The 27,877-nt window shown below is 40.2% G+C and overlaps 1 protein-coding gene across 3 annotated transcripts; it reads left to right on the top strand.

The window, feature by feature from the left end:
- The first annotated feature begins 133 nt into the window (after positions 1 to 133).
- LOC147051955 (uncharacterized) lies at positions 134 to 21,525 on the top strand. 3 transcript variants are annotated; one of them, XM_085918234.1, is made up of 11 exons: positions 135 to 345; positions 443 to 552; positions 644 to 790; positions 865 to 1,017; positions 1,329 to 1,438; positions 1,539 to 1,662; positions 2,741 to 2,833; positions 9,183 to 9,245; positions 12,673 to 12,726; positions 16,369 to 16,521; positions 20,125 to 21,525. In XM_085918234.1, exons 1-11 carry the CDS (start codon positions 279 to 281, stop codon positions 20,296 to 20,298), a joined length of 1,248 nt encoding a protein of 415 aa, XP_085774360.1. In that variant the 5' UTR covers positions 135 to 278; the 3' UTR covers positions 20,299 to 21,525. The 3 variants fall into 3 exon arrangements, with proteins under 3 accessions (XP_085774361.1, XP_085774360.1, XP_085774359.1); XM_085918233.1 differs by having other exon boundaries at positions 9,180 to 9,245; XM_085918235.1 differs by lacking the exon at positions 9,183 to 9,245 and having other exon boundaries at positions 134 to 345.
- Positions 21,526 to 27,877: the final 6,352 nt, after the last annotated feature.

Genomic DNA, 27,877 nt, shown 5'->3' with positions numbered 1-27,877 from the left:
ATTAATTATATTAATGAATAATATATGATGAGGGGGGAATTCATATATTCACGACCGATTACAATCAGGACGACATTCAGTAGTTGTTTCGTAACACATGGCATAATCTGTCAAATATGTCTACTGTGGACTTCCGTAGCTATCAGGAAGTCTTCTCTTTGCGCATGCGCATCACGTAAAGTTTCTTGCATCGGCTTTCCATGTGTTTTGTGCTCATCTGGGGAGAATCTGCTCTTACAGTCCGAATTATTGAAACGTAAGGCATCGTATTCCTAATTATGGGAGGGCAGGCAAAGGCTAAAAAGAAAAACAAAGCAAAGAAGAAAGAAAATCAACCAAGCAATGGTAAGGTAGTGATTATTATCATCGGATGATGATAGCCTGTCATTATCATGAAAATAAAAATCACCAAACTTGATGTACCTCAATTTTACAACTCTAGATACCGGCATAGTGGGCTTGACACCTCAGGAGAGGATGAAAGTGAGAATGCATGAAAAGGCAAAGAAGAAAACAGCTGCCAAGTACTCTGTTGACCAATTACTAGAGAAGGTTACTGCACAGCAACTGGCAAAACACAACAAACCTTAACATGAACTGTTTCCTCCATGTTCATTTTATCATGCCGTCTTATATTGTACAGACTGAAGAATGCATGGACAGTTTTGACTTTGAGATGGCTGGACTCTACTGTCAGCGTGCCCTAGACGTGGAGTCCACAAACCTCCAAGCTCTTGACATGCTGGGACACATTTCCTTAGAGCTTGGAAACACAGAGAAAGCTAAAGAAATATCCTTTACTGTGTGTTTCATCTTTTTTTTTTTCTCTACCTGTTCCTGGAGTTTCCTTGACTGATCATGCACGTTTTTCTGCGGGCTGTAGAGCTGAGCCCAGATGTAGGTCACAGTAAGTACATGTACCTGGGACAGCTCCACACAGGTCAGGAAGCTGTTGGCTACTACACCAAAGGAATACAAATCTTGCTCTCCGCTTTGGACGAACAACCACAGACCACAGTGAGTGCACGCTGATTAAAATACATGTCCGATATTAAATCAGCCGGTCCCTCCGTTGATCTGTCTATCTATTTTATCCATTTATCATTTATTCATTCCCTTCATCCATTGATCGTCACCCACATTCTGGTACATTCTACGTTTCAGGCGCAAGGTGGTGCTGTGAAAGTATTGCTTTACTTAAAGATAATCTGACATTGACTACAAAGAATGTCGTGATGGTTGTTGAAAGCGTGAACGTGTCGTAAATTGTGTAATTTTGACTTAATACATATTTTGTTCAAATGTACTTTTCTGGTGTTTTAAAATAGGCCCAGGCGGAAGCTGCCACGTCTGTCGACGAGGATTCTGACCTCCCGACGATGAAGGATGTTAGCACGGCCTACTGCTCCATCGCTGAACTTTATCTAACCGATCTCTGGTAAGTGAGAACATAATATGACTAAATTGGACATCTCTAAGATCTCTTCATCCCTCCAATTTTTTTTTTAATGAGTTGAGATTCGTGGATGTGTGTGCAGCATGGAGGAGGGAGCCGCTGATAAGTGCAGAGAGTTCATTGAGAAAGCGTTGCAGTATCACCCTGGCAACCCTGAAGGCCTCCAGCTCATGGCCAGCTACTTGTTCAGCACGGAGAAAAATCAGGTCAGGTCATACTCGCTCAGCATATTAAAGTTAGAATTTGCTGAGTTAATTATTCTCAGCGAATTGAATCGTATGCCATTAATCAGCAGATTGACACTTGAATTATCACTTAAGCGCGCACACAGCAGGTCATGCGGATGGGCATTCTAATTATCGAGATCTTTGAAGTCATGTAATTGAGAGAGGTAATCAGGAGCAACTGATTGGGATGAAGACAAAATGTCTCCAGACAAGTCATTCAATTTGTTTGAAAAAATGACTGGATGACTTTTTACTGTTCAGTCAGCCATGAATTTCAAATAGTCATCATAAGAATTTCATAGCTTGGTAGCTCGATTGAGCAAGTTACTTTCTAATTCTTCTCCATTTTTGAACAATTTCTTGCAAAGTGAGTTAGAGACAGTCCACATATCAAGTGAAAGGTCACAGGCTGACCTTTCCTGGAAATGTCTTTTCTATGTGGTGATAAAACTATTTTGAATTTGCATTTAATTAAATGCTAATGAAGGGTCCTCCCAACCTTTCTACACACCTTTCTCTTGTTGACATTTTAATTTCACATTAATAAGAAAGAAAGTGGAACTCATCCATTGGAGTGGATTTAGTCATGAATGTACATGTCATATTACTGCAAAATTATATTTGCACAAATGTGGACATGACTGTGCGGTGCAGAAAAGTAATTTCGTTTTTTCATTTTGAATAGCTATTCACTGAATTCCTGGAATAAGATCAAATCCTTGGATTATGCGAAACATACATTTTAAATATCTTAATGATGTTTCATTGGGCTCAGGTCATGTTCGTGTCGGAAAAGAAAATGAACTTCCTCAGACAACACCTTTTTTATTTAAGTTTACTGGAATTGTATCTAAAATAGCAGTTGATATCCTCTAGGGGGCAGGCCAGCTCCATTAACACGATCCTATAGCAAGGTTTTTGATGCCTCTACCAGAAACCACTGTGGATTTTAATGAATATGATAAAGATGGCAGACACAATCAACAATGATAGCAAATCACATGTTTATATCATGAATGATTAGCATCCTTCAATTTCAATGTTGTGGCGTCTTCAGGAAGGCAAAGAATACTTGTTGAAGAGTGTCAGACTGTGGCTGACTGCCCAGAAACAGACAGAAGCGTCCTCCAGCCTAGAAGATGAGGCGCAGGTGAGTTGGAGTGTCTCTCGTCACCAGCCGACGGTTTTATGCCTCACTTTTATTTCGAAAAACAATGCGGCCTAAAAGGAGCGCTTTGCCGCCAGCACAAACACCCGCAAGGGATACAGAGTAGAAGATGATGGAAAAAAAAGGATAATCAAAACGTGGAGGAGACATGATGTGAGGAGGGTGCAAATAAAGGCAAAAAGTAGAATAATGATTCCAGATGATGAGATTTGAGAATAGAACGAATTCCACATATGACCTGCGTACATAAATGGAGCAAATGTGCTCATGATGCAACAATCCCACAATGGCGCCATCATTGTGTCCCTTATCTTCCGCAGCAGCTTTATCCACATTCGGACTGCTGTCATCTTCGCCGTGATTAACCGCAGAACGTCCCGTACCTTGAAATTGGATCTCGCCATTATCGGACATTGTGCGGGATTTGTGCTTGTGTAAAATGTTCAACGTAGACTGTTAGGTTTAAACATGATCAGACATTAAATCACATGCTGGAACAAAGAGGAGAAGACAACCAGGATGAGTTTACTCGCGAGGAGAACGATAGAGAAAGGAAGCTCAGTTACAATCTCCACCAGTTCTGAGTTCCTCCCCCACGTGCTCCTCCTTTTAATGTCTTGGGTGCCCTGGTTACAGAGGCGTTGCTACACTAAAGGGAGGGGAGATAGTGGCTGTAGCAACGCTGATTAGCTAAGGAATGTAGTGTAGTGTGAATTGATATTCTCGACCCCCACATTGGGAGTGCAGAATCTGCTTTCTTCCCCCCAACCAGTTGTCCTCTCCACAGGTGGCCGACTCCTCCTCGACTGTGATCAGATAACTTGAAGCACGTTGAATCTCGCTTACCTGTGAAACAATGCAACTAAACCCTTGCTAAGTTTAACTTCTTAGTAAACTAACACAACACATAATAATAATAATAATAATAATAATATCTAACCTTACTTAAACCTTTCAACACATATTAAGTAAATGTAAGGTAACTGATATACAGTTCCTTAAACGAACATTGAGTAAATATGGGATAACTTTAATGTGACTACTTCAAACTATATATATCTAGTTTCTATCATCTACAATCTATGAATCAAAGCTACAGTTAACTAAAAGGAATAAAGTCCCTTTAAACTGACAAAGAACATTTCGCCTATGCAAAGAAGCTCTGCTCATTGTCATTGAAGACTTCTTACAAAACAAACACAAAAGTAACATAAGGACAGGAAGGAAACATAAGGCTGACGGGGATCAAAAGACATTCCTTGAACCACATAGAAAGCATTTAGTTTAAAGTAGAGTCGTAAACTCATAAAGATAAGGCCTCCTGGTCTGGCAGGCCAAGGCTTCCCCCGAGATTATTCCAACATTTCCCTCCTGTTTATCACATATTTGCTCAATTTTTACATCACCAAAAATCAACCACTTCTCAAGATTTTCAGTTGTCGGATCACAAGTATGAGCACAAACATGTTCACATCAAAAAAGGATAACGTTACGACATCATCATTCAGAAACACACAGATCTGGGAAAAAGTCTGTAAACTTAAATGCAAGAATTCCATCATCATCACCGTTATCATCAATTTGCTGGCGTTCAGACATTAGGCATCTTGTCTTCCATGGGCGATATTGCTGTAGTGATAAGACGATTAAACAGAGCACGCAGACATGAAATACAACAACATCCACATAAAGTGAGTATAGCAGCAAATACTGCAATTAACACTATAATTGATATCATAATTGAGGACACAAGGGGCTTATACTTCCCAAAGGCATCCATCCAGTTGTCCCACATTGATGTGTCCACACCAGAGTGCTCTTTCATCCTCATGTTGAGGGACCGCAGGCCTGCAATGGCCTTCGTCAGGCTCCCATCAGGGGCAGTGTTGTTGGGGATGAAGGTACAGCATTGTTCTCCGAACATTGCGCAGACCCCCCCCCTTTCTCAGACAACAACATATCAAGAGCAATGCGATTCTGGAAAGCCATTAGGGAAGGCTAGCTGTTCATGCCCTGCCTCAAATCCCGCTTGTGTCCGTTTGCCCAATTTCAGCATGTTGCAATGGATGTAATTTATCCTGTCAACATTCTTGTTCATCGTTCACCAGCAGCAAATGGAGGACTCCCATCCTACTGCAATTTGGTCAATTACTTCTTATTAATCAGGAACTCCTCTTGGGACTTCAATTGCATCTATTTCAGTCAGATCATCGTTGTTACTCAAATATTAAAGGCATTTTAGTTTTTACCAGCTTTTTCCCCAGATCTTGGCATGTCGATACATATACAATTTCGCTTGACTACATTCACTGAAAGCAATGTTGTTGTTGTTTTTTTTTTTTTTCTCAACAGATACATCTCTGTCGCACATTTCACAATCAGTAGACGTGACAGATTTCTCACATTCTTTGGTCAATGGCAACGGTACAACATAAAGCTATTAATTTCATTCTTTAACATCTACATTGGTTGTTGACAAAGTACACAAATAAGCATCATACTTACTCCATGGCCAGATGCAACACAGCGGATCACACTGCAAAGGCCAAATTTATCTTTTTTAAATCAACACAATGCAGCCTGTTCTATATAAGTTGCCAACACATCTCTCCCCTATTCATTATGACTCTTAGTTCCCACAAATACCATATTGTTAAAGTTAACAAAACGGCAACCAAGATGGCCACCCAGCATGCAATAACGTCATTGTTTCTTTACATTACGTTTTTGCCACTGTTAAGGCATTCAGTGTTAATTTTGAAACAATTCAATCCATTTTAGCACATGTCAAACAAGCTCTACGATTTTTTTTTTTTTATAAGTGTTTTGAATATGAATCAAATCCATATGTTGTATAAAGCTGACTTGCCCCACCATCCCTCCTCTTGAGCCATGTGACACACACCATGGCTCAATATTACTGCCCATTTTATCATGTTTTTTTTTTATTTTGGTAGGATAGGTCAGTCTTCTGGTCATCTATAGATGCCATTCTCGACTCTTGCCCCTCTTTTCGTCCATAATTGAATTTCAGTCTATGGATTTTGCCGCTGCACATTTTTAAAAACGTTTCAGTAATTTAATCTGCTTCCTGTGTGTATAAAAGTTTGAAGTGACTTTTGCGTTGCAGTTATGCGGTTCTGTCAGCAAGCCCGTTACCTCATGACACCTTATCAATCTCGTACGTGTGCCCTGCACACGTGCATATAGCTACTTTTTGAGGCAATTGGATTGCTTCCACAACTAGCTTAGCAAATAAATGGATGGCTTCCCCGCATGGGGAGCGATCCAGCTATCAAATGATAAGACATTTTCACTTTCTTGTACCTTCTTTAGTTACTTTGCAATCATCTTTTCATCATTTATCACAAGAATCTTAGACATTTGAATAAAAATCAAAATGTATGTTTTAATAACTTAGAGAACCCATATGTAGTAAGGTGTTGTATTACTACATATGATTCCATTATTATTTAATTTGACACATCTTTCAAAATTGCTTTTGTTTTGCAGCGCAAATCAGATAGACTACAGTCTAACAAAACAATTTTTGCACCTATTTTAGCCAATTTCATCCTTTTAACACATAACACTGACAGCACACAGACAACACAAAAAACAGCAAAGACACAGCTCACAAACAATACCAACAAACAACGCTGCGCAAACGTCATAGAGGACGACGTTTTGGTTATACTTTTTTCTTCATCAGTGCCTTTTATCCTTCATGCAAATTGTCACCACTTCCTTAAGCATCACTCTTCTTCAAACATTCTCTGACTTTCTCTGCCTCACCCAGCCATAGCACACTACGTGCGAGGGGGGGACGCGGCATCAATGTTGATTGCACACAGGCTGGCCATTTCCTGCAACAACCATGATGCCGGCCCACCACCCACACGAGCATAGCACAGGCCCACGTGCACAGCCCAGACCTGCGACTACGCGCAAGCGCAGGCACGCTCCTCAATCTCACCCTCTCAAAGGGCAGGCCTACTTTACTGTTCCCCCTTCATCGTGTTCACATTCAACATCTTTCACTGTCTTCGACACAACATTTGTTCTCTCTTATTCTCATCCTATCAAGCCACCTTTCTAGTCACTTTCTGTCACACACTTTATATTCTCTACTGCCACACACCTTCTTTTCTCTACTGCCACACCTCAATCATCTTAGTTTCTCCAACCAACTTAAACATACCATTGTCTCTCTACTTCTCAACTTCCCTATTATCGCTCAACAGGCTCCTGCACTTTCTCCATGACTAATTTCTTCCATAGGACACACATCTCACTCACACACATACACACACACACACACTCATTCATGAGGATCCTCTGCGCGCACACGCACGCACACACACACGCTAGCACACAACATAAAAGACCACAAAGAGCACACTAAGAACACCTTTTTGCTCATCTTACTTATGTAATTTATTCTCTATTTTACTTTTACTAAGATCTTTTGTTTCGAATTTGTAGCCTGTGTTTTTTCCTCCCGCTCTTGTATTTCTTTTAGCTCTCCCTCAAATTTGTATTTTTTTTTAACCCATTTATCGAGATTTTTAAGTCGATCGGGATCCTGTCTTTCAATTATTTTCCAATCTTTACATTTTAGATTATCTCGGATATTAATTTTGCTTTTTCCATTCCCCATTTTAATCAATTTGGTCCCAACTGTAAAACCATAGGGGTTTCTAAAGTCTGGTGTTTCCAGTGGGATAACGAAAAGATCCTGTGGTGATTCTCACTTCTACCAGCGTACTGGTGGAGAATCCTTGCCTATTGCGTCCACAGAACCACGTTATGTGTTCCCCACTGCTTTAATATGGAATACTATATCTAGTGATACGTATTCCCATTCACACTCTCAATCATTCACTATTACGGTTTCCCGGGCACTCCGCCAACCCTTTTTGACGGACTTCTCCGTCTTGTTACATCTCCGTCGTGTAACTTTATTACGGTTTCCTGGGCACTCCGCTAACCCCTTTTTGACGGACTTCTCCGTCTTGTTACATCTCCGTTGTGTAACTTTATTGCGGTTTCCTGGGCACTCCGCTAACCCCTTCTTGACGGACTTCTCCGTCTCAACCTAGGACTGGTACCTTTAGACGGACTTCTCCGTTCTAACCTAGGACTTTTATAGGAAGAAAGAAAAAAAGAAAAAAACTCACCCCCTGGTTCTCCTCACCTCTGCACCTCGGACTGCCTTCAACCATCAGATCCCAGCTGACGAGCAGACAGCCAGCCTTTGAAAAGGATTCTAGGATCTCACCTATGGAGTTCCTCCCGCGCGCGGTCTTTCTGGATCTCTGCTGTCAGCTGGAATATAATATAGTATATTGGCATCCGGCTCGAAGGACCAATTAAATGTTAGGTTTAAACATGATCAGACATTAAATCACATGCTGGAACAAAGAGGAGAAGACAACCAGGATGAGTTTACTCGCGAGGAGAACGATAGAGAAAGGAAGCTCAGTTACAATCTCCACCAGTTCTGAGTTCCTCCCCCACGTGCTCCTCCTTTTAATGTCTTGGGTGCCCTGGTTACAGAGGCGTTGCTACACTAAAGGGAGGGGAGATAGTGGCTGTAGCAACGCTGATTAGCTAAGGAATGTAGTGTAGTGTGAATTGATATTCTCGACCCCCACATTGGGAGTGCAGAATCTGCTTTCTTCCCCCCAACCAGTTGTCCTCTCCACAGGTGGCCGACTCCTCCTCGACTGTGATCAGATAACTTGAAGCACGTTGAATCTCGCTTACCTGTGAAACAATGCAACTAAACCCTTGCTAAGTTTAACTTCTTAGTAAACTAACACAACACATAATAATAATAATAATAATAATAATATCTAACCTTACTTAAACCTTTCAACACATATTAAGTAAATGTAAGGTAACTGATATACAGTTCCTTAAACGAACATTGAGTAAATATGGGATAACTTTAATGTGACTACTTCAAACTATATATATCTAGTTTCTATCATCTACAATCTATGAATCAAAGCTACAGTTAACTAAAAGGAATAAAGTCCCTTTAAACTGACAAAGAACATTTCGCCTATGCAAAGAAGCTCTGCTCATTGTCATTGAAGACTTCTTACAAAACAAACACAAAAGTAACATAAGGACAGGAAGGAAACATAAGGCTGACGGGGATCAAAAGACATTCCTTGAACCACATAGAAAGCATTTAGTTTAAAGTAGAGTCGTAAACTCATAAAGATAAGGCCTCCTGGTCTGGCAGGCCAAGGCTTCCCCCGAGATTATTCCAACATAGACGTTGCAATCTTCTCCTTTTTTTTGTCTGCTCTCTCAGCAGATCCCGCCGTATGAATCCCGCATCACAACAGCCAAGCTTCTGGTCGAAGGCGAGGAGTACGAGGTAAAAAAAAAAAAAAAAAAAAAGAGATGTGTGCCGAGTTTAAACGTTTCTGCTCTGGTTGTCACCCCGTTTGGGTTTTAGTGGCAGGAGGGCGCCAAAGCACTTTTGCTTTCAAGTGAATAGCTTGGTAGGTGGCAAGGTCATGGCTGGTCTTTATCCCCTTCAGAGTCCCGTGTCAATAATTGAAGACTGGTATTTGCCATGTGGGCCAATGCTGGAGGAGAAAAAGAACTTAGAAAATCCAGAGCGGTACTCGGTCAAGCAAAGACCTCCACCAAGGTCGAACAATCAATTACAATGTCGGTCGGACTGAAACGTCACAACAAGCTGGCCGGAAACTCCAGCTGAGTCGTAACTGGGGGTGATGCAAACTGGGAGGCAACTGCCATCACGCACTTGGAAGATTTTATTTATCTCATCTATGGGAGGGGGAGTCGGTGCCACAATGGTATGCTCCAAAACAAATTACTGAGCTGATTTTTTAAATAAAATTATTTAACAGTGCAAAGTCACCAACTATTTTTATTTTTTATTTTTTTCGATCAATGCAGGTTTGGTACACACTTCTGACCGTACACCTAATTTGTTACTTCTTCCTCGGAAATCACAATCTCTCATCGCTAGCACGGACTAATAATTAGTTACCTGGTGCCCGCCGTCACCATGTCAGCGACACGTGCCTTAATGAGTCTCGCTCAGCGGAGGTGTAAATAAAGCTCGAATGTGTTGCTGCCATGATATCGTTACTCTGGCACACATCAATTTCTCATGTTAATTTTTTGCAGGCTAAACGCTTGTCGTTTCAGTGCAGAACCTCACGCTCATTAGCGTTTGAAGTCATACTCTGTGATTTCCGCCACGCTAGCAGCGCTTTGGCTATTTTCTTTTTCTGATCCACTGACTAATTTCGCTCACGCTTGTTGATAGCTTTACGGTTATTACAAGAGGCGGGGGTGGGAGGGGGAGGAGGACGGGGGGGTGGGTTGTCAGGTGTGGAAGCAAAATGACAGCGTCTCAGTTCACAGTTTGTGACATGTCATTTATCTTCATCCGGCTGTCGTTGTCACCAGCCGCCAGACACTTGTGACTGCTTCATAAATAATAACATCAGCGTTTTGCTGCGTGAGCAATGTATACATTTATATTCATTTACACCTCCCTCGCAGTATTTTTTTTCTTTCGCCATCTATTTCGCAATTTGGAAAACTCGCGACGGAAATCTTTTGTTGTTGTCCGTCTTCGCCCAGTCTGAGGCTAATCCGGATTGAATGGGAACACACAACACTGGGAAAACTTTTGTCAGCTGTCTGTAAAGTTTTTTTAGTTTGAAGGCAATCTCTCTTGCATGTTGCCAGAAAGTGACCATTTGTCCGTGTTATCCGCCATCATGTGTTTTTGCGGAACAGTGCCAACGCTTTGAAATATTCACGGGTAAAACATTTGCCAGAGAAAGCACGGTGCGTTTTGGAAGAGCAACGGTGTTAAGGAAAAAAACACCTGTTTGTGTTCAGCTCTTTGTCTGATGGATCCAGTTTGGCTTTCCACTAATGTGTGACTTGGAACGGGAGTGAATGAAGGCTTTGCCAAAACAAACAAATCAACCGACATTATCTCAATCATAATTATTTTAATAGCCTAAAATGTATCAAAAGACACTTGCTATTTTGCCATTATGAGTGGATTGAATATCATTTTATTTTAATACCAAGTCTTAAAGTGAAGCTAACTAATTAATTTTTTTGTCATTATGCCTCAACTACTTAATACTTTCTAATAAGTTCCACCTGCCGAATTTATTTACTTCAGCATTACTCTTCGTGCATACGAGTATTCACGTGTTACAAATTTCGCTCGCCGAGCGATTCGTCTTTCACGACACCCCGCTGCTACACCCCGCTAAAATGCTTCTGTTAAACCAAATTGCCTCCGTATTACTCAAAACGATATTAAAAATGGCTTCCTCCTCTACTGATGATTCTTTTTTTTTTCTCATGGACATAAAGGCGCTGGAAATAAAGAGGTCAGAGCTACGTAGCGACTTTGAGGCGTGCGCATTTATCTTTGCTGACCACATTTTTGTGTTTCTTCCTTTCGCCCCATCTTTTCAGCAAGCGCCCCCCCCATAGCGATGCGGATGTATTAATCTTCTTGCTTGTTGTTGTTTAGTGTGAAGCAGCTTAAGAAGATCTGAATCTTTAATCACGGGGCCCCCAGGGTTGACCAATGTAGTTAGGAAGCTCGGCACTCGGCCATGATAGAACGGTTATCGCCGCTCGCTTATCATAGCTCCCGGATATCTCTTGTTCTATTTTTGTTGCTCCAAAAAAAAAATAACGCTTTGTCTAAGGCCACCTCAAATTAATACGACGGTGAAATGACGACAGCGTTATTTCCCAATCTGGCCGAGAATCCATCTGTCATCTTCTGGGATGAAATGTTTTTGTTTGGCTATTTTTTTTTTTTAAATTAGACATCAATTAATTAAAGGCGGCGAGTTTACATCCGATAATTGGTCCAACCGAAACGGGCATTTGCACACTCCTAACGAGATATTCTCAATTAACCCGTCTCTCCCTCTGTGCATCCTGACAGCGCACCTCTTTATTGCCTCCGGAACTGCGCACGATTAATGAAAAGAGAACGCCAAAGAGCACGAGGAAAAGCTGTTGGAATCCGACGGCCATAACGAGAGCTTGCCTGCTTTTTTTGTGTGTCGTGCGTGCACGCCGACGCTCTCGACTATGCCAGCCTTTTATTCTTGCCCTTCACCACGGGTGATTGGCTAACAGTCGCCTCCAACCTCAAGTTGACAAAAATCAATAAATCATCACCCGGGGCCCTCTCAAGCTCATACAGCACAAACGCTCGATCCACAGGAAGAGAGCGAGAGCAAAACAAACACAGCCTACCTGAGTCCTCGGCTCTCTTTTCGGTAATAGAACCTCCCCGCAGCAATTGACTCAAACAATGACGCCCTCCAGCAAAAGGTCAGCTAACATTCAACGCCTTTCGTAGCTCAAAGGGGCGCCAAAAAAAAATTCGGAAAAATATGCTTAAGTGGGTAGAAAAGTGGAGTCGGGGCTCACACTGCTGTTTCGATTTATCAGTGGCGAGACGGGCAGTGGATTGACTCCAAATGTCATTAAATAGATTAAAAAGGCTATCGGGTGGAGCGGCTAAAGGGCCTATTGATTGCGCAATAAGCACTGCCGAGCGTGTCTGTCGATGGCGATGCCCGCTGTCTTGTTTTTGTATCTACAGCCTCGTCCATATCGGACTAGATGATTCTGATTGATCTGACTGTTGAGGACATTCAACAGTTTGTGTGTTTGTTCCGGAGGGGATTTTTTTTTTTTTCTGTCTTTGCAAAGTTCGTTTGTAACTCTTCATTCTAACCGCGTCTCATTTTATTTGTCTCTATGCTCAGTTGGCTGTAGAAGTACTCGAGGGGCTCCTGGAAGAGGACGACGAAGTCGTTCAGGTAAGCACTGAAGCCGAGGTAATCGAACTCCACGAGGATCTGCAAAAAAGCTTTCGCTGAGGAATAATGTTCCAAATATTTATTCCTTCAAATGTGGTTTGTTCATTCATTACAGCGAGAGCTATTAGTAACCGTGACAACATTTTTCTTTTTGGTCCACATTTTATCATTCTACTCTCACCGCATGAGCAATTTGTGTGTTGAACGACTTTGACAAGAATTTAGCAGAATAAGGCTTTTTTTTTTTTTTTTTAATTCCTCCAATTTATTTTTTTCCTTATTGTATAATCCGAACTATCGTGGTTAGCATAATCTGTGTTCTAAAACACCCAGATTCTTCTCCTATTTTCTTCCACGCCACACATTTGATTGTTTTTTCCCGCCTTCCTTCCCCTCAACAGTCAGCAGTCAAGCAGACAGACAAACCACCCACAGAGCAAACATTACCTTTTTTTGGCAGAGGCGGGCGACGCTATTGGGAGTCACTCCACTTGTGTTTTGCAGCCGACTCGAAATTGCAGTTCACTTTGCGGGTCGGCTCTCCATATCGACTGCTGTTTCCTCTCGCTTGTGCGAGCAATCCAACGGACAGGAGTGCATGGCGAAATATCAAGGAGGACGAAAAATGGCGTTAAGAATTCTATATTTGTCGTTTTTTTTATAGAAACATTGAGAGGAGACTTTAAATGAGTCGCTGTGGTCTCACGTGGTGTGCGTACAAACGTCTTTTTTTTTTTTTTTTTTCCCCCTCCTGAGTTTGAAACTGCAGGTTTATTAGCGAGGGGGGCATGAGTGGCAGTATTTTGATTCGTTCTCGTAGTCCCTCCGCACTTGAAATCCCCACAGTGAGCAGCAGAGAAAGCGAAGGTGCGCCACTGAGTGTCAAAGAGCAGCGCGGTGTGTCTCCCACACTTCCCCCTCGGGCTCTTCCTCCCACACAAACAAACGCAAAGCCTCGGCTGACAGATTGAGAGCAGTCATCAGGGGGGCTGAACTTTCTAACTTAGAGATTTAGCCGTGACATTGCGGGCATTTGGCTATTTGCAAATGCAGACGATTCGGTTTTAAGTTCTTTGCATATTTCAACGTGGCTTGTCAGAAAGCTGGAGACGAGCAACCAAACGCAAGTTATTGTTCCTCCCAAATGTTGTTTCAAAGGTGTTGAGTTGATTCATGAATCTCTTGTTGTTTCCTTGGAGGCGCCGTATGGGAGTTAAGACGGGCCTCGGCTTTGAAGTGACGAGCGAGTTGATTGACAGAAGCGGCATTTATTAAATTGAATTGCGTGCGCCTTTGTTTTGGGTTGTGGAAGGGGAAAGGAGAGCCTATGAAAGTCTTAATTAGACAGCTTGCTTGGCAGGCTTCTTTGTTTTCTGCTTGAGATTTTTTTTTTTAAATCTTGAAAGTGTTTTAGGATTGTGTGTGTTACTTATCATGGCTGAAAAATATTCCATCAAATTATTGCCTTTTTTTTTAATCATAGAAGTGATTCTCAAAAGTACAATTTTCTAAAAAATAGACTAACATTTCCCAATTTAAAAAAGTCAATCAATCAATAAATAAATATAGTGTCACAACACATTCCAAAAAAATAAATACATTTTTTTTTTATATATATATATATATATATATATATATATATATATATATATATATATATATATATATATATATATAATTTTTTATTTTTTTTCTTAATTGACTCAAATATACACAAATAACACATTGCGTAATAGCGCCCAACCATAACATTTGTATTTGTAAATTCCTCCTGACCAGAAATCCGTCTTGGCAAAAGTTGCTGCAAATTTTGAACAAATCAAAAATGTAGTCGGGTTTCAACAAAAGCAATTGTTCTTCGGGGTTCTTCCTTGTCAGGAAATGGTTCCTTGATTAGAAATGAAATCCTGCTGGCACTGCCATCTTTTTATCTAGCACTGCTGATCTTCTGGTGAGTGTGGCTGCAGGGGGTTTAACATGAAGCTTCCCACTCAGCATATTTTACAATCATTCCAAATTCGTCATGTGTTTGTTTGCAAAGTGGTCAAGGAAATCTGCACCTTCTGCTTTTGACTCCATTGAAACATGCTAGTATTTGTTTCATAATGCTTTGTTGATCTTTGGCACACCTCCAAGTTCATAGCGAGGTGGAAAAGACACTTGTGATTATTCTTTCAACTGGTTTGTACGTGATCAGCCCAAAAATCTCATTTCAACTCGGCTCAGTTTTTTTTTTATTTTTTTTTTTTTAGGAAGAAGCTGCTTCTGCCTCGTCATCAGTAATCACAGAATAATAATCCTATTTCCACAAAGTATAGATAGTGTCACAACACAGTCCATATTACACACGTATTATTCACTCCATTTTTGTCTGCTTCCCAGATTTTGCTGAAATATAACAAAATGTAATAAGTGTCATCTTCCTCACCGATTCTTGGCAGCGGAAGCTTGATTAATCCAAATGGAAATGGAAGTCACAGAAGTTGTTTACGCTCCAACTTGGAGACCCTTGTGGAATGTCGATTTTTATTATTATTTTTTTGTGTAAGTAAGTCAAGTCGCACTTTGAGGGTTTGTTCAAATTTTGCGTTAAACTGGTATACAAAAAAAGTATGGATATGTATAATGTAAATAATTATATTAAATTATGTTAAAGTCAGCAGCTGGCCATTTCACCAAATCACTCAGAGCGCAGTTCATTATAATTGTAATGATGTCGTCTTTTTTTTTTTTTTTTTTTTTCCTCAACTGAGCATAATTCAACCCATCCATAAGCATTTTAATTGAAAAGTAGCGTGAAGCCGGATTGCGGGAGAAAATTGCAGGTGCCGTCAATGTGAAAGCTTATCTTGGCTCTCCCTGAACACATAAATCATACTTTTTAACGCAACGTCGTGTTGTGTTAACATTTTCCGCCCATTTTGTCGCCTTTGTGTTTTCCGTGAATAGCCGACATTAAACGCCTCTCTCATTATTTCTGGATATTTTGAAACGCTTGTTAAATGCTTTTAACTCATTTTGTTGTGCTTCTTTAATTAGTATAATGATGTTCCAAGAGAAATTAGTATTTAAAAATAAAAGAGTGACATGTGATACTTTAACCTTGATTTTCACATCGATGGCAAATCGTTGTCATTTCCATAGCAACCCTGCATCACCTCTTGTGCTGTGTTAGCACAAGCACCGGTGCTAAAATGGGTTCAGTTCTATTCTATCATTATTTTTATGTTGTTTTTAATATGGCTCTAAATAAAGATAGAACACCAATGCTGCAATTTTATAATCCATATTGGGACTAGGTAATAATGATTGAAAATGATAGATTATTAACTTTATTTTTTATTTTTTTTACTCTGGCAAAAGTCAGGGTACAACCTGATGGTTTTTATTACAGCTCAGTTATTGTCCCGAGGGAAATTCATTTGCATTGTAATGCATTTTGTTTTTGTTTTGGTGCCATTATTTCATAGCTGTTGCACTTTTTGTTTACAGATCTAAGAAAGTAGCATCAGCAAATGTGGGCCCCAGTGAGCATTGCAAGTCAGGCAACATAGTGAAAATAATCAAATTGCAATCCCCCTCTTCTGTTTTCTAAAATAAAAAATAAACGACCCTCCCGCCTCCCTTCATGTGTTTCCCCAGGTGTGGTATCTCTCCGGCTGGGTTTGCTACCTGCAGTTAGAGAAAGCCAAAGAGCAGCAAGAAAAAGACGGGAGACAACTCACCGACGTGGAGGAAGAAGAGAGGTCAGCGCTCAAGGAGACGGCCCGAATGCATTTGACCAATGCTAAGAAGGTGACTCATAAACATCACATTTGTGTTTGCTAGCTATGTTACAATACACAAATAACCCCCCCCCCCAAGAAAAAAAAAAGTATTGATGGTGAAGAGAATAAATAAACCCAGCGACAGTCGGGCAGAAGCAGGGAGAATAACAACGAAAGAAACAGAATCGTGCTACGTGATGGCGACGTGTCGCTGTGCATGTTTTGTTGCGTGGGTGGAAAGGAGTCGCAATGGCGTACATGAAATCAATTGTCAAGCCGACGTGAAATGGAATTTCAGTCTCAGTCGGATGGAGCTAAGATTCCGGGAGGATCTGCTATGCATTCATGAAGGACGATGGGAATAGATGAATATATATACTAGAAAGTACAAAAGCAAATGGGGCAAACGGAGGTCAAAGGTTTTACTATTTGATGTTGCTGTGTGGATTGTGGGGAGGCTTGGACCAAGGTGGGCTCATGTCATCAAACTTTAATAACTTTCTCCAACAAAAATGGGACTGGGGGACTGGAGTAAATATGTGTGCGTCTTATTTGAACCATGCCGGAGAAAGTTGCGCAATATTGTGTCACAATAGAGCCTAAATGATTTGCGCGTGCGATCGATGCAATGAAAAATGGTAGTCATGCGCTTTAATAGGGAGTTTTGTGAAATCGTCTTTGTCATGGCCAAGGTGAGTCTGGCACATCTGAAATCAATTGTAAATGCAATACGGATGGAGTCTAGTACCACAATTGCAGTTGTTATAATGAAATTAAAATATGTGGAAAGTTACTGCACAAAGAACTGGTTTCTTTTCAACTTAAATTCTTCAACTTTTTTTTTTATATAATTCCCTACTTTATATAGAGCTTGCCGATTGCATGTTGAGAACTACTGTATAAATATTTCAATTGGAGTGCTTGGAATTGTAATACAGCAATTTATTCCATGAGCCGTAGCTATCAATCTGAAAACAGCCAAGGTCGAACACGACTTATTGCGCCAGTCATTTTCCCTTTCAGATATAATGGGAATTAAATGAATCTGGTTTTGGGTAAAACCATCGCTAGCAAAAAAAAAAAAGAAAAAAAAGTTAACATTACTGTCTTACAGTGTAAAAAGAAATTGTTTTTGTTTGTAGATTTTTTTTTTCTGTTAGTAGAATTTTGAGTTGAAAAGCCCTTAAAGTGTTTAAAAGTGACTTTGAAAAAAACAAATTGTTGATGGCCTATCGACTGCCATTTTTATTTTTCCACTTGGGGCCTCTTTAAATCAAGTGTGATATTTCAAACCATTTCTCGGTTTCATTTCATTCGACTCAGCAGGGCTCCTCTCAAGTGTTGCTGAGTGGCTTCTTTTTCTCAAAGCGAACCAATGTCATAAAATGTAAATACATAATATTAGTGGATTTTGACGCTCTTAAATGAAGCACACAATTGAATTGATTTTCACTTCGACTCCAATCGCTGACATATTGCATTGCGACTCAACCGCTCTTGAATTCTTTCCCCTAATCAATAGCTACTTTTATTAAAACTACTTTATAGATATTTCTTACCGGTCCACACAAATGAATATCTGACCAATATTGACACACAAGCCAAGAAAAAAATATCCTCCACTTGCTTTGCTTTGTTCCTTATGATAATATTTCTTTTTCATGATGCTTTTTTTTTTTTTGGACGGGTACGACTCCCCCGCCGTACTTTTTGACACGGGGCTACCATAAACATACTCCTCGCCGTCATATTCAACCTTATGGATTAAGAATGAGCCACTCCACTACTTTTGTCATTATAGTCTGTCTTTTGTCCTCCATGCAACCTGTGATATGCAATGAGTAAGACTCAACCCTCAAGGCAGCAAGATGCAATTATTCATTATATCGAACCCCAGCGGCTGTGAGCGCGGCCAACTTTTATTCGAAGACGATAGACATCTCCGAGGGCTTGTGTGAGTGACAATCAATGTTTTTTTTTGTTGTTATTCTTCTCCCCATTGTGTTGAACGGGTGGTGTGTCGCTAAGCCGGCTGAAAAGGTGGGAGTGTGTTAGACCTTGTGGCTGGATCATGCATTTCCCCCTGTCATCTTTTTTTTTTTTTTTTTGCCCCTTAGGAGCCCCAATCTGCGGAGAAAGCATCCTCTTGAATACACACACATACACACACATGCTGCAAGTGCACATTGTTACGCTCCAAATGAGTTCCCTTGACAGTGCGTGTCAGGATGTTGCTCGGAGCCCGCCTGCTTTTTGCGAGACAGTCGCACACAATTGTCTCCTCTCTTCTGGACTCGTGACCCTGCACTTGTATACTAGCTAGTACTCTTTTTTTTACGATGCGCTATTACAACTTCTCTTTAGTTTTGTGTCTCTCTTTAAAAAAAAAAAAAAAAAAAAAAAGGGAGGGGATGGGTTGTTAGCGTAAATCTCTGCAGCCGCTCTGCTTACTCTGCATTTGCACGCTGAGAATTACAGCTCTATGCTTCCTGTCCTCAGTGGCAGGGGAAGCAGTTTTATCACCCCGCTCTCCCTTTGAGTTCAGTAATTACACACAAGCGGAGTATTTTACAGAGATAAATCTGCTGGCTGCGTAGGGAACTTTTTGGGCTCTTGCCTGCAATATTTCATTGAGATAGGGTGTCGCATATGTGCTTAGAAGCTCCAACTGTTTGGGTTATTATTTTATCCGTTTCCAGTGAAGATTAGAATAATTTTGGGGGATGGTTAGATTTAGCCTGCGGTTGGAATTTTGTTTAAATGTGGTGCTTTTTTGTTTTTTCATTGGTGTGTACAGGTAGTCCTCAATTTAGGAACAAAGCATTGGCGGCGCTAGAGTGGGGGCTGCAGGGGCACTGCCTCCCCAAAAATATGCCAGGTTCCATTCCAAATAATTGATGATTGGGTATTTCAGTTTTTTGCAGAAATTTCTTTCCCCACATTTCCCCATCCGCCAAAGAAAACATATTTTGATTGCTTATTAATATTTTCAGAAGATGTTTTGGGGTTTTGTAAAAAAAAAAAAAATATATATATATATCCATTACTAAGCTATATAAAGAATGTAATATATATTTTTTTATTGTATTTGGTATACTCATTTATGTTGAGCCTCCACATTGCCGACCGCATGCAGCAGCAGTAGGAAGATGTTCTTTTTTCCCTTCTCTTTGTGTAACCAAGTGTTCCAACAAAGAAGCTAATTTGCTAAATGAAGGGGAAAAAAAAAAACTGTTTACCAGCATTTTGCGAGCTGTGCCGGGCCTCGCTGACAGCCTGCAAGCTGCTCTCGGATAATTCAACCGTCCGAACTGGCACTTAGAGACTTAAAACACCAAAGCTGCACACTTCCCTTTGCTCCAAGTGGTTGTTTGTTGACATCTTAATGTTGCACTGTGAAGTTGAGTGGCCAAGTGTGAGAGCATGGAGAGACTTTTTAGCTCAGAGTCAAGAAACATGTTATTGCAATGATCCAAAATCTTCATATCAATACAGAGACATTTGAATCTGTTTGTCCTAGCTGTCTGCAAGAATATTCATGTACTGCATGACTGAACCTTCTTTCTTTTACTCTCACTTATTTATTTTCTTCCCTTATTTGTTTATTAATTTTTTTGTATGTGATTTGCAGCTGCACAGCAAGCTCGGCTGTGACGACCAACCCATGTTGGAGCACGTGGAGCAGCTGCTGGGTGAGCTGGGAGGAGAGTTGGAGGGCGAAGAAGCTCAAGTCGGGGTCGATGACGACTATGAGCCAGCTAGTGACGAAGAAGAAAACAAGGAGGATACGCCGATGGAATACTGATGACACCCCCTTTTTTTTTGGTAGCTATATATGATGCCAAATTGTTCTTTTGAATTCCTCGTTAGTGCCTTTTGATTGGTCAAAGGTCACATCTTTTTATCCGAGAACTGTTGATTCATGTATTTTTCTTCACCAATCTTGTAAAGCTTTTTTTTTTTTTTTTTTTTAAATAAATTTGACTAGATTGTCAAAGTGGCCTGCAAAAACATTACCCATTGACCCATTAGATTGAGAAATTGGTCACGATTGGTTACGCTTGGCAAGCACACATTTTTAAGGTCAGAGAATGAAGCAGGTTCCATTGAAAGTGTGGCTTTAATAGCAAAGTGACAGTTGTGTCACTAAAGAGGTCACAAGCGGATTTAAATGATTCACAGTTTGTCATAGCGGATGCCAATCAGCAGCCGTTTAACATGATAGCTCACTCGCACTATCCGGAATATAAACTACGAGCAAGAAGTGAGATATAACGGGCTTGTGGGAGGAAATTTCAGGATGAAACCTAAATAAACTCAGACAGTTGAACTTGATTTGACCTCAGAATGAATGCAGACTGTTTAATTTTTCAGTACTGTCTGTTCTTCCCAAAAAGAGCAAAGCAGAAAAAAATCAGAATTGATGTTTGAGTCATATATCCACCATGTAACCTTTTTGTAATGATTTGGATTTCTGCTCCAATTGGTTTTGAAATGTAATCTGATCGCGACATACACAAACACACCTTTTGGGGCCGCTTTGCTAAAACAGACACGGACGAGACACAAATCACACTTTTTGCTTGAAGAATTTTGACCAAACTATTTCAGCAATATACACTCTGTATGATCAATTCGATAAAATACCAAAAAATTACACAAAATAGATTTTTCTGGAATTCTGACACCTTTCTGTGATTGTACAGCAAAATTGTGTGATCCATACAAAAGATTGTCGTCTAAAAACCTACATCTTAATTCCAAACTATGCCAAAGTGTGAGACCAAACCCATTTCATATCCCCTACAGACCATTTCATATGCATATCACACACACAAACAGACACCCGCGCCCGTTGAATCCTCTTTGAAGGATTCCATAACCGCTAAACGAGAACGTTATCTGAGATGGCGGTCTTGATTGTGTTCTGGCTGCAAGCTGAACAACCTGTTTTGGTATATGAAGGTTGGGATGTGCTGCTCTAGTGCTGTGTGACTAAGGAGATGTCAAATAAAGCTGGAGAGGAAAAGCACAGATCCGAGTCTTAGATGTGTGATACATTTTATCAGCACCTAATGAGATGTGATGTGTTGTTAGGAGTGTTGAGGCCTTTTTGCAATAGTGTTTTTGTTGATGTGTGTTTGTGTGTGGCTTCGAGTGTTTGATAATGCTGCAGGAGTGCAAGCTTGAAGGACCGACTACCTGCAGCGAGGCTGTCATCCAGCATTTGGCTGCATAATTACAACAAGCTCTGGTGTGTCGGCCTTTTCAGTGCGTGTCTGTGTGTGTGTGTGTGTGTGTGTGTCGCCTCATCTGCACAGTTGTGTGATTAATGACTCCAGGGGTGACTGAACATGGTCGGTCAGCCTTTTCTAGTTATTCTGAGCTGACCTATTGTGAGTTGGCCATGGTGGACGCACAAAGCCTGGGGTAATCTCCAAATCCTTGGCCATTCTCTCACCTGTACGTCTGCATCAGCACCACCACTGTTCTTTTTTTTTTTTTTCCCCGAACTCCCTGAAAGGGGAAAATGTGCTTTTCTCACAAGGACACACATTCAATCACGGAGAAAGGACACTATACAGGCTAGCTTGATTCTATCCAAAATCTTTCCAGGAATGGGGGTCTTGAGACCGAGAGCAGTGACATGTTAATAAATAATGATATAGTAATAGATAATAAATAATAATTGTTATAGGTTACTACAATGTTGACCTAACATGTAAAAAATTATTTTGATGGACTGGCATAAAAACACGTAAAACAAAATCTCGTTATAATTAGTATGTTACTAATTTCACTTCAGCAAACAGGGCGGTCTTATTTTACATGCTAGATAGCCTAGCATGTTGTACGATGAGAAATTATAACGAGGCTCCCAAAAAATCATTTTATTATAAATTTTAAAATATAAATTTGAGTGTTTTTATTTCACTTATTTTTCTATTGTATTTGAGGATAGATATATGTGCATATTTTCCAATTAATATTATGGCACCAACAACACCGTCATTATTAAGCACCTGATTATTGTAAAATCAGTGTTTTAAAAAATAATAATAATAATCCACCATGATGAGATGAATAGAAGGAAGAAAAATCCTGGATTAACAGTTTTGTAATGCATGTATCTTAAGTGCAAATGAATCACTGACAGTTGCACAAAGCAAAGCACGCACACGCATATACGCCAACACAGCCGCGGGGTGTTTTCTCCTCGCTGAAAGCACAAGCATGTTTTTTTATAGTGGCTTGGGATCTGTCCATGTGGGTGACTTAATTAAAAAGGTTTACTCCACTTGAAGGTTTTAAAGAAAAACAGTAAGAGACTTCTTACACTGAAACAGTTTATTGGAAATGAGAGGGAGGGAGGTCAACCTTGAGGGAAACTCCGTTTTTACAGTCGTTGTCTTTTTTATGACCTTTTCCAAGCATGTTATATATTTGTTACATTGACATTTGTTTGACGTTGGAAAAGTTCGGAAGTGTGCCAAGGAAAAGCCCATTAAATGTTGGTTGGGAGCCCAGGTTTGGTTTCACTTTTGTATGGCTTTGCAAGATTCTTCTCAACATTCTCAGCACATAATGCATCCTAACGACAACATCTTGGCATTTGCACAGATTGCATTTTTTTTTTTAAAGGTGACTTACTCGTGAAAATTGATTTTTTTTCAACTTATTCACTGCCAGCCCAGTTACAAATCGACGTCTATAGCCGTCATTGGGAGTGAATGAGTTAAAAATAAAAATATCCCCTCAATCCAACACGTTAATGCATTAGCTAAAGCTAATACTATCTACTTTGGCCAATCATTCTGGGTACGTGATCAGTAAAACACCCCTGGCCACCCCCTTACGCCGCCCCTGACAAAAATTGCCGTCCTTACCTAAACCTAAAAATCATAAAGCTTTAATAATCTATTTCACTATATGAAAATAATGTTCACAGTTTTACATCACGAGGGTAAAAAAAACGTTTCTTCCGAGGCCGAAGAGCCACTCTAGTCTGAACTCTTTCCTTTCAATGTCACGCTTTACTTCCCTGCAAGGTCATCCGTCTTTCTGACCCTTCCTCGGTTGCTCTTGAGTGGCAGCCTTCTGGAAAGCTCCACAAAAGAATTGAGGCCGTTTCCTTCGCTGACCATTGACAGGCAGGAAGTGCACGCCAGTCATTTGTGCGATATCCCGGCCGTGACCGTGCATTAATGACATAATTGAAGGCTTGGGTTTGTGACCCATGGGTTCTTCTGACAACCACAGTGGGACGCCATTAATCATGCGACCTTTCTCATATGCTGAGAAACCATTTCCTGCATTGGATGGATTAAGCCGGCTGAATGGATGCAGTGTGTTTGACCTCGCCAAAAGATTTGCTGTCCTTGTCGCCGACTGACGTGATGGGTTCATACTCGCCGTGAAGCTTAAGGTGATCATTAAATCGCATTTGGATTTGTCTCAAAAGTAGTCCTATTGCGGCATTTTTCCTTTTCTTATTTTACCTTCCAATCGATAGATACCAAAGTCAAAATCGATGGTGTGTTACAAATGAAACTTTACGGGACTAAAAACAAACTTTCTTTTTGGATTCTTCCAAGACCTCATTACATCTTCAAATTGACCCTGAGAAAAAGAAAAAAAAAAATCATTATTTTGACACAGTCTATTTTCTGAGGATTGAATGTGTTTATGGATTTCTGTGCGTGCTAATCCATATTGTAATCTTTGCTCGGGACATCTGTCTCTCTGAGATAACATAACCAGGGAATTAGCCATGCTTTCTTACGACGAGCGTCGAGTCTTACGATTATTAAACCCTAATACACCTCCATCTATGTGCAATACACTTGTGTGTGTGTGTTTGTGTGTGTACATGTGCAAATAAGTGTAAGTAGTACGCCGCCTGTCATGTCCTTGGGTAACTGCAAATTTTAAGCGTATCACCGAGCCCACGGCCTCCTCTAATCCTTAAATCCATTATAAAATATCCAACTTGCAGTCTGTAAAAGAAGAGTCTTATGCAAACAAAAAAAAAACTATATAAAGACAATCAAGAAATGTGCTAGCGGACTTTAGCGTCAAGGCGTTAAGTTATTCTTTGTCATGTATTCTGCATCGTGACTTTTTTGATATAAAAGTTTTAAACATCCCGGAGCAAGTCATTTTGTTTGTGTTGTAGTATTCCCTCTTGACACAAAAGTGTTTTACTCTTTGATCTGTACCTCAAATTCTTCTCCAAAGTAAGCTCAGTGATGTCATCAAAGTATCAAACAGCATTTTGTTTTTTATGCATATAACTTTTACCTCTTAAACATTATTTGTGCACTTTGTTATTGATCCCTATTTAAATTCACTTTATGAATTAGAAATGGGGATTTCGCTTCCGAGTCTTGCGGATAATTTATCATGTTGTGATAAGTATTTACTAATTCTGATGAGGTAAAAATGTATTTTCCCAATCAGGTTAACATTTTCGCAAACCATTTTTAAGTGACAGTACAGGACAAAATGGCCGCCCCCGCTGAGCTGGATAAAAACAGGCATTTTTTTTTTTTTTCCATCTTAATTCAGATTCCTCAAAGGCAGTATTAATCAGAAAACCATGTTTAGACTAGTGTGGGTGAAAATTCATGAGCCGACTTCCATTTTTGGTGCAGCCACGTCCTACATCGTAATGACCTGGTGGACATCAGCAAAATGTTTAATATGATTATCAAAATTGAATATACATGATGGAAATTAGTCATTAATACGTTTTGGTGGACTATAAAAAAGAACGACATTTTAACAAATATACCGGTGCGCTGGTGAGTGTGCAAATGATTGACCACTTATAAATTTTCATTATTCATCCTTTTTTTTTAAAAAGATGAATAACAGTGATTCTGATCAGAACACCAAAGGCACTGTATAATGATATTGACCCAGCGACTACATTTTCATTTCAGAAAGAACTTTTCTCACACTGGCAGAGTTGTATTAAAAAGATGTGAAGAATATTGAAGTATAGCTGCCTGTAATTTTATGCTTTCGCCTAACACATTTCGTGGAAAATGTCAAATGTCTCTCACACACACACACACACACACACACACACACACACACACACACACACACACACACACACACACACACACCATAAATGCACAATGTTCCATGAACATCTGAAGCCTTTTAGCGCCATTCTCGGAGTTTTTGTCATCATGGTGTCTGCGTCTATTTTTCGGCGAATACGGAGCATACAAAGCCTAATTGTGCCTTTTGTGCCTTTTCTTTCGCACCAGCCGAGGGGGTGAGCTGAATGCGGCATTGCTGACCTGCTTGAATTAAAGAGGCGGCTTGGAGTAGCACAAACAAAAATAGAGGTTGAAAGACTTATTTTTTTCGAACGTCCCAATTTAGGTCGATGAGTCGCCTCAGTAACCACCGGGGCTTTTTTTATTATTATTTTTTTTATGTATACACAATCACGTCGGTGTTGCCAATCGTTATCCTGCGGCAAGCTCTCGGTGGCTGCCGAGGTATTTGACTGAGTGCCAGCCTTAGTTTTTATACCTCATTAATTCACAGGAGAGATTGAGAGAGAAAACCATTCGCTCCCCCCCTTCATAAATCAACTCGTGGACACGCACACACACGTAAACATACACGCTTCGACACGCCAGCAGGCAAATCTCAAGGCTTCGGAAATGATTTAATCAGTCAATGACAGAAAATGCTGTGATTAATTTCCACGTGGCTCCAGAGTGTTGCTCTCTTGTGTGCTCTTTGTTATAAAGTAGAACTCCTTCAACGTGGATGACACTTATTAACAAGCTCAAGTCATATCGTGGCTTTATCGTGTTTACTGCTTTTTTTCCGCAGGGGAGGGAAACAAATGGAGGTCAATCCTGGTAGCTCTTGGAAGATGGAGAGGTTGGAGCCAAAAACACCCCCCCCCCCCAAAAAAAAATAATCTGGGAATTAGACTAGGGGATAAGGACAGAGAGAGTGGAAGAGATGAGGAGGTTTGATGTTGTAACAGCTGCTAATTATTGCCGCTCCAAATTTCACACAGTCCGTTTGATCTCCTGTCTCGGCGAAAAAAGATAAAGATTCCATCTCGCTCTTCCTAAATTTTACACATGCAATTGGATACTCTGGCTCACAAAAGACTATAGACATATTGTAAAAAAAAAAAAGGACTATTTAATAGTTTGCAAACAATTGTCTGGTCTCTGGAGTGCCTGCCCACCCATCAAGTGTGAAATTGACAAATAAACCTGAGCTGCGGAATTTCTGCATCTGTGAGAGAAGGTGTTCTGAATTTGCTGGATTGTGACACAATTTGGCTAATTTACTGTCCATTTGGATTGCCCCCCCCACCCAGCACGGCATTCAAGCGCCAATGATTTGCCGGCACTTTAGCTCCTCCATTGTCAAGCGATGGCTGGCAATTACGTTTTTATGAGTACGCGCTATATAGCGAGGTATTAGCTAGTAAATTAGCTAGCGTGGCTTCGGGCCAGAAGCGTTCATTTGCAATCTGGATGTGGAGGTCTTCTATTTGAATAAGAAATAGAAACAAAAATAAATAACAGAGGTAAAGATAATAAAACACTTGAAGGTTACATCGCAGATGCGCCTCACGCGTTTCACTTTTTAATATTCTCAGTTGTCACACAAGTAATGAATAAATAAAACACGTAGCCTCAAGTTGCTTCTGAAGTTTGAAAATGTTTTTCATAAAATGTTGCTTCTGAAGTTCTAAACTGTACAACCTCCAGGGAATTTAATTACGGGACGGCTGCAAAGCTTATTTTGTAGAGAATTCATCTGATTTATAGAATCGCATGTATAAGGTATCAAAAGATGTCCGACTTTGTTTGTTTCTTTCGGATTCTATTTTTCTTTTTAAAAGACATTTCAAAATGTTCAAATAGTTCTCACCATAAAACCTTTGCAAAAGCAGCCTAAAGTCCCAGTCAAAATTACAGTGAGGGGTTTGTAATTTGAGATATTCCAACGTCATTAGATCATGAAATAAATTTATTTGCTGAATTCCAACTCTATAGGGGATTTTTTTGATTGTGTTGAAAATTATTTTATAACTATCGTCATCATCCCAATCAAATAAAACAAAAAACATTTCGATTTTTTCAAGATGCGCTTTATTTGAGCACCGATCAGACCGCTGCCGTAACAACTTTCATAAATACATATGTGTGTGTAGGGGAAATGTGACATTGGCAACAAAGCCAGACAGTATTTTGAAGTATTTGGAAATATTTACAAAATACAAAAAAAACCCCACATGTGACACCTACTGAAATCCAGTTCATAGACGCTACCTCTATAGTGCAACATGCTCTTACAAGAATTTAGTCAATTAATGTCTTGAAATTTGA

The sequence above is a fragment of the Syngnathus leptorhynchus genome, chromosome 8 (genome assembly GCF_054491065.1).
Source record: "Syngnathus leptorhynchus isolate UIUO chromosome 8, UIUO_Slep, whole genome shotgun sequence".
Lineage (NCBI taxonomy): Eukaryota > Metazoa > Chordata > Actinopteri > Syngnathiformes > Syngnathidae > Syngnathus > Syngnathus leptorhynchus.
The sequence above is the reverse complement of the archived record's forward strand: the minus strand, read 5'-3'. Positions and strand labels throughout refer to the sequence as shown.